General features: G+C 39.4%; 1 protein-coding gene and 1 non-coding gene across 2 annotated transcripts in view; both read right to left on the reverse strand.

Annotated features, from left to right (window-relative positions):
* Positions 1 to 3392, reverse strand: part of NOP58 (NOP58 ribonucleoprotein) — a 29343-nt gene extending 25951 nt beyond the window's left edge. Inside the window, exon 1 of the mRNA XM_029934044.1 lies at positions 3147 to 3392. Within this exon, the coding sequence (XP_029789904.1) occupies positions 3147 to 3191 (45 nt within the window). The 5' untranslated portion in view covers positions 3192 to 3392. The remainder of the gene's footprint in view (positions 1 to 3146) is intronic.
* Positions 3393 to 12126: 8734 nt separating this feature from the next.
* On the reverse strand, positions 12127 to 12258 carry LOC115288851. Its single transcript, XR_003907238.1, has one exon. It is a non-coding gene; the product is annotated as a small nucleolar RNA SNORA18 (small nucleolar RNA).
* Between the last annotated feature and the right edge of the window lie 5605 nt (positions 12259 to 17863).

Genomic DNA, 17863 nt, shown 5'->3' on the forward strand with positions numbered 1-17863 from the left:
ACAGAGTGCGAGCAGAAAAGGAACAGAGAGGGAGACACAGATACTGAAGCAGGCTCCAGACGCTGGGCTGTCAGCACAGAGCTCAAGGTGGGGCTTGAACTCACCAACTACCAGTTCACAACCTGTGCCAAAGTGGGATGCTTAACTGATGGAGCTACCCAGGCTCCCCTCAATGCTAACTTTTAAAGGTTTATTTCACAAACAAAATGGTTAAGTATTGTTTTACAAAACTTGTGTTAGTTGTTACACAGGATGACTTGGAATAATTTCAAATGTTAATTATTCAAAAAGGAACCAACTAATACATACAACATGGATTAGCGTCAAAAACATGCTAAGGGAAAAAAGCTAGACACAAAAAACGATTACTCCATTTACACGAAATTTCTAGAAATGACAAAATTATACACACTGTGGTTGTCTAGAGCTGGGTCTGACTTTGACTTGCAAATGGCATAACTTGACTTTTTAAAAGGAAGTACTCTAAACTGGATTGCAAATTGCACAGCTGTATAACTTTTACTAAAATGCAGCAAACTGCACTATTTACCATAAGTGAGTTAACAATATGTAAGCTATATTCAATAAATGCAGCTGGAAAACCATATTGCTCACTTAATCATATTACACCTGTGGTATACACCTAAAAAAATCTCTTCCTCATGGCCTTGAGGAAATAAAGGAACACACAACAGAGATGCACCACACCATGGGACTACTAAGTAAAACTAAGATGCCTTAATCTTACTATGCATGCCAATGACAAGTAACACAGGGTGAGTTTTAACCATATTCTAAAATAGTTTGTGTTTGCATTCACATCTAACCATGTTAACATGCAGTAATTTTTTTTAGAAAGTTTTCTTTGTGAATCACCCTGTACATGTGGCTACATACTGGAACGTGATAAAGGAATAAATGTATTCCTTACTATGACCTGAGGTTTAAAAATTTTTTAAATTTCTTGGGACACCTGGGTGGCTCCGTCGGCTGAGAGTCCACTTGATTTTGGCTCAAGTCACCATCCCAGAGTGGTAACATCCAGCCCAGCGTTGGACTCCCCGACCCCACGCTGAGCCTGGAGCCTGCTTGAGATTCATGCCCCCACCCACACATGTGCATTCTCTCTCAAAAAACAGTCACCAAAACAACAACAAATGCATTCGCATTAAAGCATGAATTTCATGCAAACCAATATAATTTTATACCCCAGCATTCTGAAAGATCACGGAAAAGGGAGCTAATAATTTTGTACTACATATGTACTTTTTAATATATAACTTACATACTGTAATATTCATCCTTTAAGCGTACAACTTACTTTTTAGCATATTTTCACAAAATTGTACAACCACTATTAATTCCAGAACATTTTGTATGACTGTTCTATTAACAATAACCACTACTAATTGCAAATATCTGGAAGTGAAATTATTTCAACATATTCAAGCCTTTAGTTATTTCCCTCTTGCACAAAACCACAAATCACTAGTATCAATTTTGAACAGTAACTTGCATATAAACAGCATTAAAAACCATGACAGATTACTCAAGACTTATTTTTATGGAGAATACTCTTCACTAATAGAAATCAGTAATTTATCAAGAAAATGGTTAAGTGTTTTATGACCCAGGTCTAGAAACCATACAATTGCTAAATCTGTTCCTTCCTACCATCAGAGGCAAAGAGTGGGCTACAGAGTTGCCCCTCCATCTCTCAGCATCCAGTGCTGGACAGTATACATAACCTCAATTTAGATTAAACTCATCCATACACACTAATTCAAAATGTGACAGACCATGCTGGCTAAGAAAATTTGGGCACATTGTGCAGAATTCTACTTAAGAATTTTGAAAAGACTGCAAGAAGCTGGAAAAAGGAAAATAGACATACTTCAAGTTCTAAAGCTTTCCAAAGTCCCTTAAAATTTCTAATACTGCAATTACAGACAACCCCAATTAAGGAAAAATAAGCAAAGCTAGCTTTTGGCTTTTATTATTTTATCTCTTAAAAAATAAGTCATGTAACAAATGCAAATGGAACTATATTTTCAAAAGTTTGAAGAAAACCTTAAAGTTTAGGTCCCTCTAAATCAACATTTTGGAAAGTTGATTGCAGATTTTCTGCATTCATACCACAGGTTTCTGATCCATAGATAAAATCCTACTATACACATTTTATCCATTTTTGCCTTAACAGCACATACATGAAAATTGTTTTTCGATGCTACATCTGTGGAATTCAAACGAGTGCCTAGCACATGGATAGCGCTGTTTATCTCATTCTTTCCAACAACTCGATGGCATCCTATTACACAAATGTCCCGTTTTTCAATCAGCTCCGTGCTGAGAAACTTCAAATGTCATACTTTCCCTATTAGGACAACCAAAATCTCTCTCTCTGCCCCTCCCCCGCTCATGATGTCTCTCTCTCAAAAATAAAATCGTTAAAAATTTTTTTTAAAAATGACGATTGCATTTCCACGTCTAACAGACACCAAAAGTTTCACAGCCCAAACTGGACCTTTTTAGTATCTTCCCCTCTCTCCAAAAAAACCCCAACAATCTTTTTTTCTTCTCTTCCCTACCATCATACACCCAATTACTTCATTAGCCAAACCCACCATTTCTACCTTCAAAATTTCTCCTGCTATTTGTTTCCCTCCGTACCAACCTTAATCCAAGCAATTTCATCTTGTCTAGATTAATGCAAAAATATTCCTTTCTTTCTTGCCTCCTATAATCTATTCTTCACACGGCAGAGCGACTTCATTAAAAGACAAGTTTACATCAAGTCATTTCTCTGCTTAAAACCTTTCAACCATTTCTCAAAATAAATAAGCCCCGAACTCAGAATAAACCCCAAACTCCTTACTTTCACCTGTGAAATTCTAATACAGCTCCTGCTCACCTCTCTCACCACGCCAAGTGCTCTAACACAGAACCCTAGCCCCAAACGGCGGGGCCACGTGTTCACCGAAACATGTGCCTCCCAGGCCCAAAGCCTTCCCCTACCTTTCAGGGCAGGACACAAACGGCTTTCACGCGATCCTGAGCAGTGCTGTCCTCTCCTTACGTCTTCCCCTGCCTGTCCTGGCCGGCCCAACAACAGCCTTCCCCCTCCAATGGCTCAGTCTCCAACCTACCTTAAAGATGGCGTAGCCGACAGACGTTTCAAATAGCACCAACATGGTGAGGCCGGGTCAGGGCGCTGCGCGGCACGCCGCGAGCTGACACCAGTAAAAAGAGATCAAACTTTCGGCCCCCAAAGGCCCGCAAGGCGGCAGCGGGCCAAGCACAAAGGCGCACGCCTTCTTGCAAAGACCCACACCACGCTCCCGAAAGGTTCCACACCAACTGTACATAGAGCTCCCGAAGGCGCTTCTCTGTCTCCAAGCATTCTGGGATATGACGTCACTTCCGACGGAGAGCGTGCAGTTGCTTCCGGTATGTTCCCGCCAACGGAGTTTGGCGGTTGGGGGAGGAGAGAAAATAAAAAGGGAAGAGAGTGTCTACGCGAGATTTCTTAGGGTCTGAAGCTGGCTTTTCAGTGGCTGGACTGCATGGAAATCGAAAAGGGAAAAAACCGCTTTTTATTATTTTTTAGTTTTCTACATATGATATATTTTACCTTGAGAGAAATGCGCAGCTGTCTCGTCCTTTTACCCCAGGCATCTGGAATTTGGGAAATACTAGCCCTTTAACTTTGCACCCTGGATACCACTGCCTTGAAGTGAACTTCTCAGGATGACACCATGACTCTCGATGTATTTGAGAGCATTCTGGTCTGTTCTCTTCTCTCTGGCCAAATTGGTTTTTAGCACAGATGTCTTTCATACATACGTAACGCCTCTCCCATTTTTGCTGCAATGATTTGCTGCATTTAGACTTTCTGCCCTTTTCTTAGTGGAATTTGCTTTTCTGGGACCTTTCCGTTTGAGTGACTGATTTCAATACCTCAATTATTCCACAAGTCTAGCTTTCAATAGGAGTGAAACTTCCATCCTCACTTCCCAGGCCTTATACACGATTTCCTGAAAGTATTAAGTTGCGGGGCACCTGGGTGGCTCAGTCGTTAAGTGTCTGACTTCGGTTAAGTGTCTGACTTCAACTCAGGTCATGAACTCACGGTTCGTGGATTCGAACCCTAATCGAAGAACCCTGCGTAGGGCTCTGTGCTGACAGCTCAGAGTCTGGAGCCTGTCTTCTGATTCTGTGTCTCTCTCTGACCCTCCCTTCCTCACACTGTCTCTCTGTCTCTCAAAAAGAAATAAAAAAAAAACATAAAAAATATTAAAGAAGAAAAAAGAAAGCATTAAGTTGTAACATGATGAAAGTTTTGGAACACTAAGAAACTTGATATTTTCCAAGCAGCTTTGCAACCTGGGATCAAATCCTGGACTGAATAACAGGAAAAGGTGAAAATGGGGGAAATCAAGTGATGAGGGAGGGTACAGACAAGAGCGTGGTTGATTATAGCCATAGGATTTAGTGTGGTCAGGGAGGAAAGAGATACTAAAATGACTTAGTAAGGAAAGGAAGGGTAGATGGGGTGGCTGGATGAAGTGGAAGCACTGTGTTTGTTTGTGGTGTTATATAATTTCACAATATATATCTTTTTTTGATCTGGCTTTCTTACTTTTTTTCTTAAAGTTTTATTTTTTAAAGTAATCTCTGCATCCAACTTGGGGCTTAGACTTACAACCCCCAGGGTTAAAAGTCTCCTGCTCTATGGACAGAGCCAGCCAGGTGCTCCAGTCTAGTTTTAACTGAAGAGTTATCTGCTAGAAGGTGCATTCTGTTTCTTACACTTAATTATATCTGTATGGGGCATCATGTTGTACTAGTCACAAAATAGGATCTCATTAAATAATTCTAAACCATTTCATGACTGAATGTTTGCAGGAAGTAAAATTCATTTTCTTGCATCTAAAGCTTGCATCCTTTACTCACATAAAAATGAAACCACTTATTCAATAAGAAACCTTTTTACTGTGCTTCTCCAAGAAGCTGTCTTTGCACATTGCCATTTATATAATCAGCCCAGTGAGGCATTAGTCAGGGGTTCAGAGCTCACTCTGGATTTGGATTTGGATCTTGGCCAAATAAAGTAATTGTCTGAAAAATTCCCTGTTGCAACAGAAGAGAGATTCAGTACTTTATTAAACAAAGTACTAGGTCAAGGAGAGATAGCCCAAAAAAGTATGAGGAGGAGAATATGGGAGATACAGATAACCCAGAAGAGGGATTTATAACTTTATTAGTGGTTTAACATGGTGAAAGGACAAAATAAGAAACATGATTCTTTCGTTCACTACCTACCCTCCAGCCCTGTTCCTGTCCCAGCTAGAATATAAGATCCATAAAGGTTCATTGCTGGATGCTCAGTACCAAGTCAGTATCTAGCACATGGTAGGGACTCCATAAATATGAATAATAATGGGTTCATGAATGACTGGAATGAATAATGGGATTAAAATTATTTCTAGGTGCTAGTAGAGGCTTCATGTACTTTTTGGGATGGACTGATAATAGCAAAAGAGATCCTTTAGAGACCTTTGATGTGTTTTGTAATAAATAGAAGATGTTTTGGATCTTTCATATAGTTCAAATGGCAAACATCTGTTATGTTGTCAACAACTATGAATATTTACTCTCTGTCAGGCTTTCTTATAGGCACTAAGGACATACCAATGAATAAAACATGGAAAACCCCCCACACTTCGCGAAATTTATATTCTAGTAAGGGGAAACAAAATAGTATATCTAGGTTTATCTGGTAATATCTGTACTAGATGCTGCAGAGAAAAATAAAGTAGGACAGGGGAATAAGATATTCCAGGATGGTCAGGAAAGGCCTCATTGAAGTGACATTTGAATAAATGACTTTAGGGGCACCTGGGTGGCTCAGTCAGCTAAACATTCAACTCGTGGTTTTGGCTCGGGTCATGATCTCACAATTTGTGAGTTCGAGCCCCTCATCAGGCTCTACTGATAGTGCCCTTCCTGGATATATGGTCTCTCTCTCTCTCTCTCTCTCTCTCTCTCTCAAAATAAATAAATAAATAAACTTAAAAAGGAAAGAAAGCAAAGATGGTGAAACAATAATTTAAAAAAATGACTTTAGGGAGCCAGTCATTGTGATGCCTAAAGGAAAAGTATTTTAGTATTTGTTTTCAGTGCTCGTCATATGTATTATATGATATAATCCTCACAACAACCTTGGGAAATAGGTACTCTTTTTTTTGAGTCAACTTTTTTTTTGTGGGGGAGAGAAAGAGAGGGAGAGCAAATGTGCATGCACATGCACAGGCGAGACAGAGAGGCAGAGGGAGAGAGAATCTTTTTTTTTTTTTTAAATGTCTATTTATTTTTGTAGAAAGAGAGAGACAGAGCGTGAGCTGGGGAATGGCAGAAAGAGAAAGAGGGAGACACAGAATCCAAAGCAGGCTCCAGGCTCTGAGCTGTCAACACAGAGCCTGATGTGGGGCTTGAACTCATGAACCATGAGATCATGACCTGAGCTGAAGTCAGACACTTAACTGACTGAGCCACCCAGGCTCCCCAGATAGAGAATCTTAAGCAGGTTCCACACTCAGCATGGAGCCCAATGTGAGGCTTAATCTCATGACCCTGGGATTATGGCCTGAACCAAAATTAAGAGTTGGATGCTCAGCTAACAGCCACCCACGCACACCAACAGGTACTCTTATTAATACCCCCATCTGTCTTTTCAAGAAGTTAAGAACAAGATAACACTTGTTCTTATAAACTCCCTCACTGTTTCCTTTAGGAATCTCCAGAGGATGAGCCATAGAGACTGTTTCTATCATAGAATTGAGCTACTGCCTGTTGCTTTGTATTCCCTTGCTCTGGTGTCTGCTAGTATTGCCATCTTTCTGCTGTTGACTGGTTCCACATTTTTGAACACAGGTACTGTCCACATCATTGCCCATTTTCTGTAGACTACCACTTTCAGCAGTTCTTGTTCCTTTCCATATAGGAGGGAAGCAGCTTTTGTCCTTCCTGTTTTTTGGTGAGACATTTTTCTTTTTGCCTAAGTCCTCTCCTTCCAGAGACCCCGGGTACTTGGAGGAAAGAGAGGCAGTTAGGACATAGGTTAGAAACAGGCTCAAACCTCAGACCATCTGTTCTAACACCCATGCTTTACTTCTCAGTCTGGCTCATGCAACTAAATACAGGATGAGTTCCTCTCATGAGCCTGTTGTTGCTTTCTTCAGTCCAGCATTTTCTGAGGACTTCCTGCCGTCAGATCAGTGCCTCGGATCAGTACCTGAATGAAATCTTTAAAAAAAATTTTCAAACGTTTATTTATTTTTGAGATCAAGAGACAGAGACAGAGAGTGAGTGGGGGAGGGGCAGAGAGAGAGAGCGAGACACACACACACACACACACACACACACACACACACACACACACAATCTGAAGCAGGCTCCAGGCTCCAAGTTGACAGTATGTCCACAACATACTAAAAGCCCAACACAGGGCTCAAACTCATGAATCATGAGATCATGACCTCAGCCGAAGTCAAACTGAGCCACCCAAGTGCCCCTGAGATCTTTTAACTTCTAAGATTTTATTTTTAAGTAATCTGTACCTTCAATCTCAAACTCACAACCCCAAGATCAAGAGTTGCACACTCTACTGACTGAGTCAGCCAGGCACCCCCCGAATGAAAATCTAACATCTTTCCCTTATTTACCCTCCATCCCCTAGACCCTGTGTAAATCAAGACCATCTGTTTCAATTGAGTTCCTGACTATTTTAGTTGAAAATTTCCCTGAACACTAAAAAAAATTTTCCTGAACATTGAGACACAATGAGTGAATAGCCTCCAGAGAGGGTAGTCTACCCAGAGAACACAGAGGTGATCTGTTTTGGGGGAGCTAATCCTTCAAAATAGCCCAAGAAAATTTCATCTCTGACCAGTTAAATTACAGTTACACTCTTTCATCATTTTCTTGTGAGCTTGTACAAAATGAACAATTCCCTCTTAAGTTATCAACTCTGGATTCATGGTCAAAATTGAGTTTCTTACTTGTAAAACTAAGGTCCAAATGCTGAACTGCATCATGCTGGTCTTTAGTTTTGACATCAGTACCTCTGCTCTAACTTCAGCATTCCTTGCCCACCAGGGACTTAACTATCTTTTTCAAAAAATAAGATCTATGCATGTCTAATAATTATAAAATTGTAAAAAATAGCACATTCATTTATATGTCCACAACATACTAGACGCTATCCTTTGTTCTGGTCAAAGACATACAATACATAATCTATGCCCTGAAACTGCTGCTGATTGATGGGGGAAGCCGACTAGTACAAACATAATTACACAGTAGCAGAAGTAAGCAGGAGTTTGAATCTCAGCTTCATCTCTTACTATTTGATGGATCTTAAGTCCTTGGGTAAATGACTTAACTTCTTTGGCATTTTTCTAGTGTGTAAAATAGAGGTAACATCTACCTCAAAGAGTTATTGTGACTTTTATGGAAGATAGTATCTTTGACATAACTTAAGTGCTCAGTAAATGGCAACCATTACCATGTAATTAAATTAAATTAAGACAGTAATTCAAATAGACCATAGGAGGAACATATCATGTAGGAAACTAAAGGGGCGCCTGGGTGGCTCAGCCGGTTAAGAGTCCAACTTCGGCTTAGGTCGTGATCTCACAGTTCATGAGTTAGAACCCTCCATCAGGCTCTGTGCTGACAGCTCAGAGCCTGGAGCCTGCTTCAGATTCTGTGTCTCCCTCTCTCTCTACCTCTTACCTGCCTATGCTCTGTCTCTCTGGGTCTCAAATAGAAATAAAACATAAAAAAAAGAAGGTAACTAAAGAAATGTGGAACAAAATTCATACTACTTGCTTCCAGTAAAGGTAAACATACCTATCACATCCTGCAGATGGAAATAAGCACACATACACCACTTTGTGCCCCAAGAAAACAAAAACACAACACAAAAAAACCAAGTTTCAGTTCAAGATCCTGAGTTAATGAAATTTTGAGACTGTATAATGTATACTCTCAAACAAAACCAACTCTATCCCTGCCTTTCACAATGCTAATACCTGAAGATAGGGGAAAAGCTTTACAGGTAAGATACTCCTGTGAGAAAATTGCAGTTTTTCCTCTGTTAACAGAACGTTGGTAACCAAACTGAGTATTTTCCTTTTAATACATGTTTTGTTTATACCTGATAGGAGTGCCTTTGTTTAGGGTAGGGGTTGGCCATGTGACCCAACAATGTGACTAACCTGGAGACTGTGTTCAACCAAATGGGCAATCAATCAATCATGCCTATGTGATGAAGCCTTAATAAAAACTCTGGACCTGGAAGCTCAAGTGAACTTCCCTGTTTGGTAGTACTCCATGAACATTGTCAAACATCAACACTGGGAGAGAAACAATGTCCCAAGTCCATGAGAAAGGACATTGGAAGTTTTATGTTTGACGTTCTCCCAGATTTTTGCTTTTTATGTGCTTATTTCATTGGCTGATTTTGATATGTGTCCTTTCCCTGTAAGAAATAGTAACCCCCGGCTGGCTCACTCAATGGAATGTGAAACTCTTGATCTCACGGTTGTGAGTTTGAGCTCTACTTTGTGAGTAGGGATAACTTAAAATTTTTAAATTAAAAAAATTGTAACCATGAGTATAAAACAGCTTTTAGTAAGTTCTATGAGTCCTAGTGCATTACCAAACTTGAGGGTGGTTGGGAAACCCTCCAAAATTTAGTGTCACAGTAAGGGCAGTCTTGTGGAAAGTGTGTGCTATCTAAACATGATAGTTCGCTCTAAACTTTGCAGTTTGGCTAACTCCAAACATATGGATTTAGAAAAAAGACAAGAGAACTTTAAAATGATTCACTTGGTTTATCTAACAAGTATATGAATGAGCCTGAATGTGTGGTAGAATGGAAATCTAAACAGAGTAGAACCTGTTGTTTCTGACTTGTCTGGAGCTTCATAATCTTTCAAGAATCTAAAGGGTTCTGGAGGCATGACTTTTCTCTCTCCTTTCTCAAAGGGAAACAGGAAAGTCTTATGAAAATATACAAATGAACTAAACCACATTGGAGGGAAGAGCTCTAGGTATGGACAAGGTGTTAGTAAATCTTAAAGCTGTGGCCCTGGATTGGTCTATTATCTGACTGAACAAGTATTACAGAACAGTGCATGACACAGGGAGACATCCAGTTATAATATTCTTCAGAAATTCCTAGTGTACCCAAGATTCAAATAAGATTCTTCTATTATGTAAAATATTTTCTGAGTAAACATGCAGTATACTTTGCCTAGTTCCAAAAAAAAAGAGATAAATTAGATGGTAACTTATCTAAAGTTTAACAGAACTCTTATTTTGATTGATTTATAGAGATTAATACTTATATGACCTATATTCATATATTGTACTCTGATAACTTTTTAAAGGATTAAAAATTTGGAGGGGGACATCTGGGTGGCTCAGGTGGTTAAGTGTCTGACTTCGGCTCAGGTCATATCTCATGGTTTATGGGTTTGAGCCCTGCATGGGGTTCTGCACTGATAGTGTGGAACCTGCCTGGGATTCTCTCTGCCTCTTCCCTGCTTGTACTCTCTCTCAAAATAAATAAACTTTTTAAAAAATTGAAAAAATTTTCCTCTGATGAATTTAAAAATTACTGTCTTCACATCCAAACTTCAAATTCAAAATAATAAAACTGTTATATACCTAAACTTTGGAGTTTCTTAGACAAACCATAAAGAGGTTCACTTTCACCTGGTAAATGGGGATGATATTAATCATAATTAAATATATTTGGCATTCTCCAGATATTTAATTATTTTAGCACTACTATGAAAATTCTCTCATCTCTCAAGCTAAGAATTGAGAAGAACTCCTAAATAAAAAGAAAAGCTCTGAGTGCCTGGCTGGCTCAGTTAGATAGGACATGTGACTCTTGATCTTGGGGTTATGAGTTCAAGCCCCATGTCAGTGTAGAGATTACATAAAAACAAAATATTAGAAGAAAAGAAAAGCTCAATTTCCATAAGGTAATGATATATAATCAAAATTATATCAATTATTGGTAGGAGTAGGATTCAGTAATTGTGTACTTTTTAGGTTAGCTAGAAACACGCTCATGTTCACATACAAAGTGCATTAGTTTCCTATAGTTGTTGTAACAAATTACCACAAATTTAGTAGCTTAAAACAACACAAATTTGTTGTCTTATAGCAGTAGGTAAAATGGGCCCCATGGGGCTAAAATCAGTGTGTCAGCAGGTCATCTAGAGCTTGTAGGCTCCAGGAGGGAATTTTTTTTTTTTGCCTTTTCCAACTTCTGAGGGTTTCTCACATTTATGGTTTGGCTTCAGTTGTTTCATCTCCTCCTCAGACTCTATCCTGACTCCTTTTAATTATAAGGACCCTTATGATAATATTGGGCCCATGTGGATAATTCAGGATAACCTCCCCATCTCGATTGTTTTTATTTTAGTCAATAAGTTTTTATTTAAGGAATTTTACATGTGATTCCTTCCACTGCCAATCATTGTAATTCCTCCAAAGTCAGAATCATAATCTTAAAAAAAAAATCCCTTTTAAAAAGAACTTTTTGGTGGCTAAGTTGGTTGTATGTCTGACTTTGGCTGAGGTCATGATCTCATGGTTTATGAGTTCCACCCCTGCATCAGGCTCTTTGCTGTTGGTGTGGGGGCCTGCTTCAGATCCTCTGTTCCCCCCTCTCTCGCCCTCCCCTGCTCTCTCTCTAAAATAAATAAAGTAAAAAAAAAATAACTTTTGTTCCATCCACAGTTGTCACTGTCAGTCCAGAGTTCTTTCAGTTGGACTTCTTTGATCTCCAATTAAATATAGACAGACTTAAAAATTCTCCTCCTGTAATCTTTGGGATCCAATTTCTTTAGGGCCACATTCAGGGTCACAGTAGATGGACCTGCCTGGTTCTCAATTTCAAATACCTGTGAATGTGGATGAGTTGAAATCATATTCACTCTTAAACTAAACACACCCTAGAACTGTACAGATTGTTGAGATATGCCAATACCTAATATTTAGAAAAAATATTGACTATTAGGTCTCTCACAAATTTTAGCAGATAGATGTCTTGTAATTCTTTCTCACAGATCTAACACATAGGAAATGTGAATAAAAGAAACCATGCATGTACTCTATGAGGTGTTTCCAAAAATGTAGGTCTACAGAAAAAGCCCCATTGGAATAGACCTCAATTCCCATCTCAAGATTCTTTTTTTTTTTTTTTTTCGGGGCACCTGGGTGGCTCAGTCGGTTAAGCCTCTGACTTCGGCTCAGGTCAGATCTCACGTTCATGGGTTCGAGCCCCGCGTCAGGCTCTGTGCTGACGGCTAGCTCAGAGCCTGGAGCCTGCTTCCGGTTCTGTGTCCTCTCTCTGCCCCTTCCCCTCTCAGGCTCTGTCTCTCTCTGTATCAAAAATAAATAAAACATTAAAAAAAATTTTTTTAAAGATTCTTTTTCTCAAGATTCTTAACTTAATTGCATTTGCAAATTCCTTTTGGATGGTAACAAATTCACAGGTTCTAGGGCTAAAAGTGGGCATTTTTTTTTTTTTTGGAGGGGGCATTATTCTGCCTACCACAGAGAGGCACTAAAACTCTCAAAAAATCAGTTACTCTTGGGAGGACTGGGTTGCTCAGTCAGTTAAGTGTCCAACTCTTGGTTTCAGCTCAGGTCACAATCTCAAGGTTAGTGAGTTCAAGACCTGTGTAGGGTTCTGCGCTGGCAGTATAGAGTCTGCTTGGGAATCTTTCTACCCTCTCTCTCATCCCCTCTCCCCTCAAAAATAAATAAACATTAAAAAATTTTAATCAGTTACTCTTTTTAAAAAGTTGAGTGAGCAGCACCTGGGTAGCTCAGTCAGTTGAGTGTCTGACTTAGGCTCAGGTCATGATCTCACAGTTCATGGATTCAAGCCCCTCGTCTGGCTCTGTGCGGACAGCTAAGAGCCTGGAGCCTGCTTCAGATTCTGTGTGTCCCTCTCTCTCTGCCCCTCCCCTGCTTATGATCTGTCTCTCTCTGTCTCTCAAAAATAAATAATGTTTAAAAAATTTTTAAATAAATTAAAAATAAAAATCAAAAAGATGAGTGAGGGGCGTCTAGGTGGCTCAATTGGTTATGCAACCAGCTTTACCTCAGGTCATGATCTCACAATTTCTGAGTTCCAGGCCCATGCCAGGCTCTGTGCTGACAGCTCAGAGCCTGGAACCTGCTTCCAATTCTGTCTTTCTCTCTCTCTCTGTTTCTTCCCTGCTTGTGTGCTGTCTCTCCATCTCAAAAATAAACATTAAAAAAATTTTTTTTAAACAAGAGTGATTTTATTTCTAGGTACCTAGAAATAATATGGTAATTTAGGAAAGCAGCCATTTTTAAAGGAAAGCATTCTAAGCCACACAGCCACCCCCCATTTTTAAAATTTATTTTATTTTGAAAGAGAGAGAGAAAGAGAGAATAAGCAGTGGAGGGACAGAGAGAGAGAGAGAAAGAGAATCCCAAGCAGGCTCTATACTCTGCCCTGAGCCCCACACAGGGCTCCATCTCATGACCGTGAGATCATGACCTGAGCCAAAACAAAGAGTTAGACACTCAATCAGCTGTCAAGGAAAGCATTCTAAAGTATGTAGGGATGAATGACATGTTTGGAGTTTGCTCTGAAAGAATTCAGGGGAGAGAGAAGATGACAGAGAGGAAGCAAGTGTGCCAAATCTTGATGCTTTTTGAATCTGGATGATGCATGTATGGGAATGTGAAAAGGTGGCTAAAGAAGATAGCATTTGAGTCCTGCTAAATAGATGAGAGATCTACAGGGAGTGATCCAAGTGAAGAGAACTTTCCCCCACCTTTTAAAATGTTTTGTATTTTATGATGCTTTGACATCTTAGGACCTTATGGACCTAGAGAGGAAATGCCCCTCCCAGAGTTAGCAAATTCCTAGAGATAGTAAAGGAATAAACCTTTGATAAGCAAACCATCCAATCCTTGGTCTACCCCTCCTTTTACCAAGTTTCAGAAGTTCAGGACATTAATCTCCCACCCTAGATCACTCCAGGGCAAGGTGCTGGGCACCAGGGGACCATTCCTATAGCTGGGAACCCACGGAAATCAAGCTATCCAATCCTAAACCTGCTTAGCTTGCTTATCCTGCCTCACCCCTTCCTCCCCATGAAAACAAAAAGAAAAGCTTTTGCCTAAACTTTCCCCTCACTCCATCTGCCTCATGGTGCTTGCCCTGTGGTCTTGTGTGGTGTGCCATGCCTCCTGCTTCTAGGGATCCATGAGTATAAAAACTTCCTTTATGCCAGTTTCTGTGTCTCCATGTCTTATGATATCTGACTAAAACAAACCTTGAGTACATTTTCAAGCAATCATGTCCTTCCTACAACGAAACCATATGAGGAGTTAGAATACTACCGATGTACATTCAGTAGAAGTAGAGGCTTGATGTGTTTTGTTCACTGCTTAAAGTGAAACGCAACTGTAAATAGCAAACAAATCTATGTGGCATTTACATGGCAAGTGGGTGGTGGGCTGCAATAAACCTGGTATATGTCAATTAAAAGATGGTTAGTCATGAGATGCAGTGGCAAAACATTTGTCAGAATGTTTTGAGATTACTTGAGCAGCAGACTATGTGTCTACTGAGTCCTGTGGGAATAGAAAATAGAAACTTAATAGAGGTTATTTTTAACAGTCTGTGGCAAGGTAGTATAAGAAAGGGATGAGATCAGGAAAGAACTCCCCCATGGATTTGTAAGAAGAAATAGAAGGGAATAGAATCTAAAATTTGGAAACTTGCAGGTGAAACTCCTGACTGCTTCTATATCTCAATAATAAGAAATTAGGGGTACCTGGGTGGCTCAGACAATTGAGCGTCTGACTTCGGCTCAGTTCGTGATCTCACAGTTCGTGAGTTCCAGCCCCCCCAAAGGGCTCACTGCTGTCAGCCCAGCCTGCTTTGGATCTTCCCCCCGCCCCCCGCCCCTTTCCCACTTGTGCTCTCTCTCTCTCAAAAATAAATCTTCAAAAAAAAAATAAATTAGTTAAGGAGGGCTATGACGTTTTCCTTTGCCTCTTCCTCTTCCCCCTTCATTTTCTTTTCTTTTTTTCTTTTTCCCTTCCTGAACTATCCCATCCCAAAGTCATTAGGTGAAGCTGAGAAACTAACTGACAACATGGTGTCGCCTGGACAGAGGCATTAGAGCCTGACTCAGGTAAGAAGGGTGTCCTTTGGAGGGGAGGCCTACCAATGGGTGTTAGAACATGGGTAGGGGAAGACATTCATACAGATGGTTGCCCAGTATAGGATATTGGAGCTTGAGTGGAGTAAGGGCATCCTTATGGAGTAACAAACTGTTGTTAGGTATCAAAACCATCAGAGGTGTTGACTCACAACCAGAGAAAGATAACTTTACAATATTTACCCTGTGGGATTTCAGAACTATGTGACCCAGTGAGAACTGTGTGTTCAATTCTTCCTTGTTCTGAATGAGAGTGTTTTTCAATTGTCCTGTCTTTATTGCATTACCAATGGGCATGGGTGTGTCTGGGAAGATTATTTATCTTTTTAGTTCATAGGTCACCAGACCATAAAGAGCCAACCTGAGCCTGATAGAGAAAACTGGACATTACCTAGAGGAGTTGGACTTTGAGCTGGATGTATTTACTGTATGGAACTTTGGGCTGTCCTCATTGGGGATGAGGAGAGTATTATCTATACAAAGGAAAATTAGTAAACAGGGTATTTGGTGACAAAAAGAATTGACTCTGCCACAGGCTGCCTAGATGGTCACAAATCTCTTTTCCTTTCATTAAGTCACAAGAATATATGTATTCCAGGCTTATTTGGTTGGGGCCATGAGTCTTGATTCTGGCTACCTGGAGAATGGGTAGAAGTCATGTCCCATTTCTTGCCTGCCTTATTGTTTCTTTTGGCCTCTTGAATGCAGAGAAGATCAAGTCCACAACTTTTAGAAGACTTTGGAACAGGACTGCTAAATGATCTCCCACGGGTGAAATCCAGCCCACCAAAGTTTTTGTAAATAAAGGTTTATTGGAACACAGCCATGTCCATTTATTTGTTTATTTTCTATGGTTGCTTTCATGCCACAATGTCAGGATGGTGACAGTATGTTCCACAAAACCTAAAATATTACTATCTTTTATAGAAAATGTTTGCATATACTTGCTTGAGAAGATGGTGCCACCATAAGTTGATAGGAGACAGAATCCTTGAATCAAAATATGAAAAGCTGCCTGCTGAACACTCAACTCAGGCTGTGATGTGCATGAAATATAAAGCTTAATTTTGTAAGATATTGAAATCTTTGAGATATTTGTTAGTAGCTCATTACCTTATTACTAAAATATTGCTTTCCCCAGTACCTAGATCAGTGCCTGGCTCATGGCAGGAACTAAATAAGTATTTGTCTATAAAACTAGTATATTCATGGTGTAACAAAAAACTAAATATTACCTGAAAATGTTAACTGAGAATTTGGAAGTCCCTGTAATCCTCATCAAGAAATAACCATTGTTAAGAGTTTGATGTATATGATTATAGTTTTGTGTACACACACACACACACACACATATATATAACATATATATCAGATAGAATACATACATATATATACATATATAGTTAAGATCATGGACTCTAGTGCTAGACTGCCTGGGTTCCAATTCCAGCTTTTTGTCTATGAGCTCATGGACAAGTTACTTACTTAAACTATTCCCCATTTTGGTCACTTGCAAATGGTGTCACTAGGGGCGCCTGGGTGGCTCAATTGGTTAAGCATCCGACTTCAGCTCAGGTCATGATCTTGCGGTTTATGAGTTCGAGCCCTGCATCGGGCTCTGTGCTGAGAGCTCAGAGCCTGGAGCCTGCTTTGGATTCTGTGTCTGCCCCTCTTTGCCCCTCCCATTCTCATGTTCTATCTCCCTCTGTCTCTCAATAATAAATAAACATTAATATATATATATATAAATGGTGTTATTATAGACTCATCACATAGGGTCATTGTGAAGATTAAATAAAATAATTTATGTACTATGCTTAAGGAAGTATCTTACAAATGGTGTTTGCTATTACTAGTAATAGTAATAGAACTACTTTAGTAATGGTTTTCTTCCCCACAGAAATATAAATCATATAATTCCCCCCACCAAATATAGCTCAGGCATTTTTCCATGTCAGTTTCTATAATCTTATTTAATTAATTAACTAATTAATTATTAAGTTTTAAAATTTAATTCCAGCATAGTGAATGTACAGTGTTATATTAGTTTCAGGGGTGCAATATAGTGATTCAACAATTCTATACTAGCCAGTGCTTATCCTGATAAGTGTGCTTTTTAATTTTCATCTCTTATTTCACCCATTCCCTCACCCCATCATTTTTTTCTCTATAGTTAAAACTCTCTCTCTCTTTTCCTTTGCTCATTTGTTTTGTTTTTTAAATTCCACATATGAGTGAAACTGTGGTATTTGTCTTTCTCAGACTGACTTATTTCACTTAGCATTATACTCTCTAGCTCCATCCACGTTGTTGCAAATGGCAAGACTTCATTCCTTTTTATGACTGAATAATATTTCATTGTATATATATATATACATATATATACACACACACACATATATGTATGTATACATATATCACATCTTCTTATACATTTATCTGTGGATGGACACTTGGGCTGATTCCATAATTTGACTACTGTAAATAATGCTACAATAAACATAGGGGTGCATATATCCTTTTGAATAAGCAGTTTTATTTATTTATTTATTTGGGGGGGGGAT

This window comes from Suricata suricatta, chromosome 3 (genome assembly GCF_006229205.1).
Source record: "Suricata suricatta isolate VVHF042 chromosome 3, meerkat_22Aug2017_6uvM2_HiC, whole genome shotgun sequence".
In the NCBI taxonomy this organism is placed as follows: domain Eukaryota; kingdom Metazoa; phylum Chordata; class Mammalia; order Carnivora; family Herpestidae; genus Suricata; species Suricata suricatta.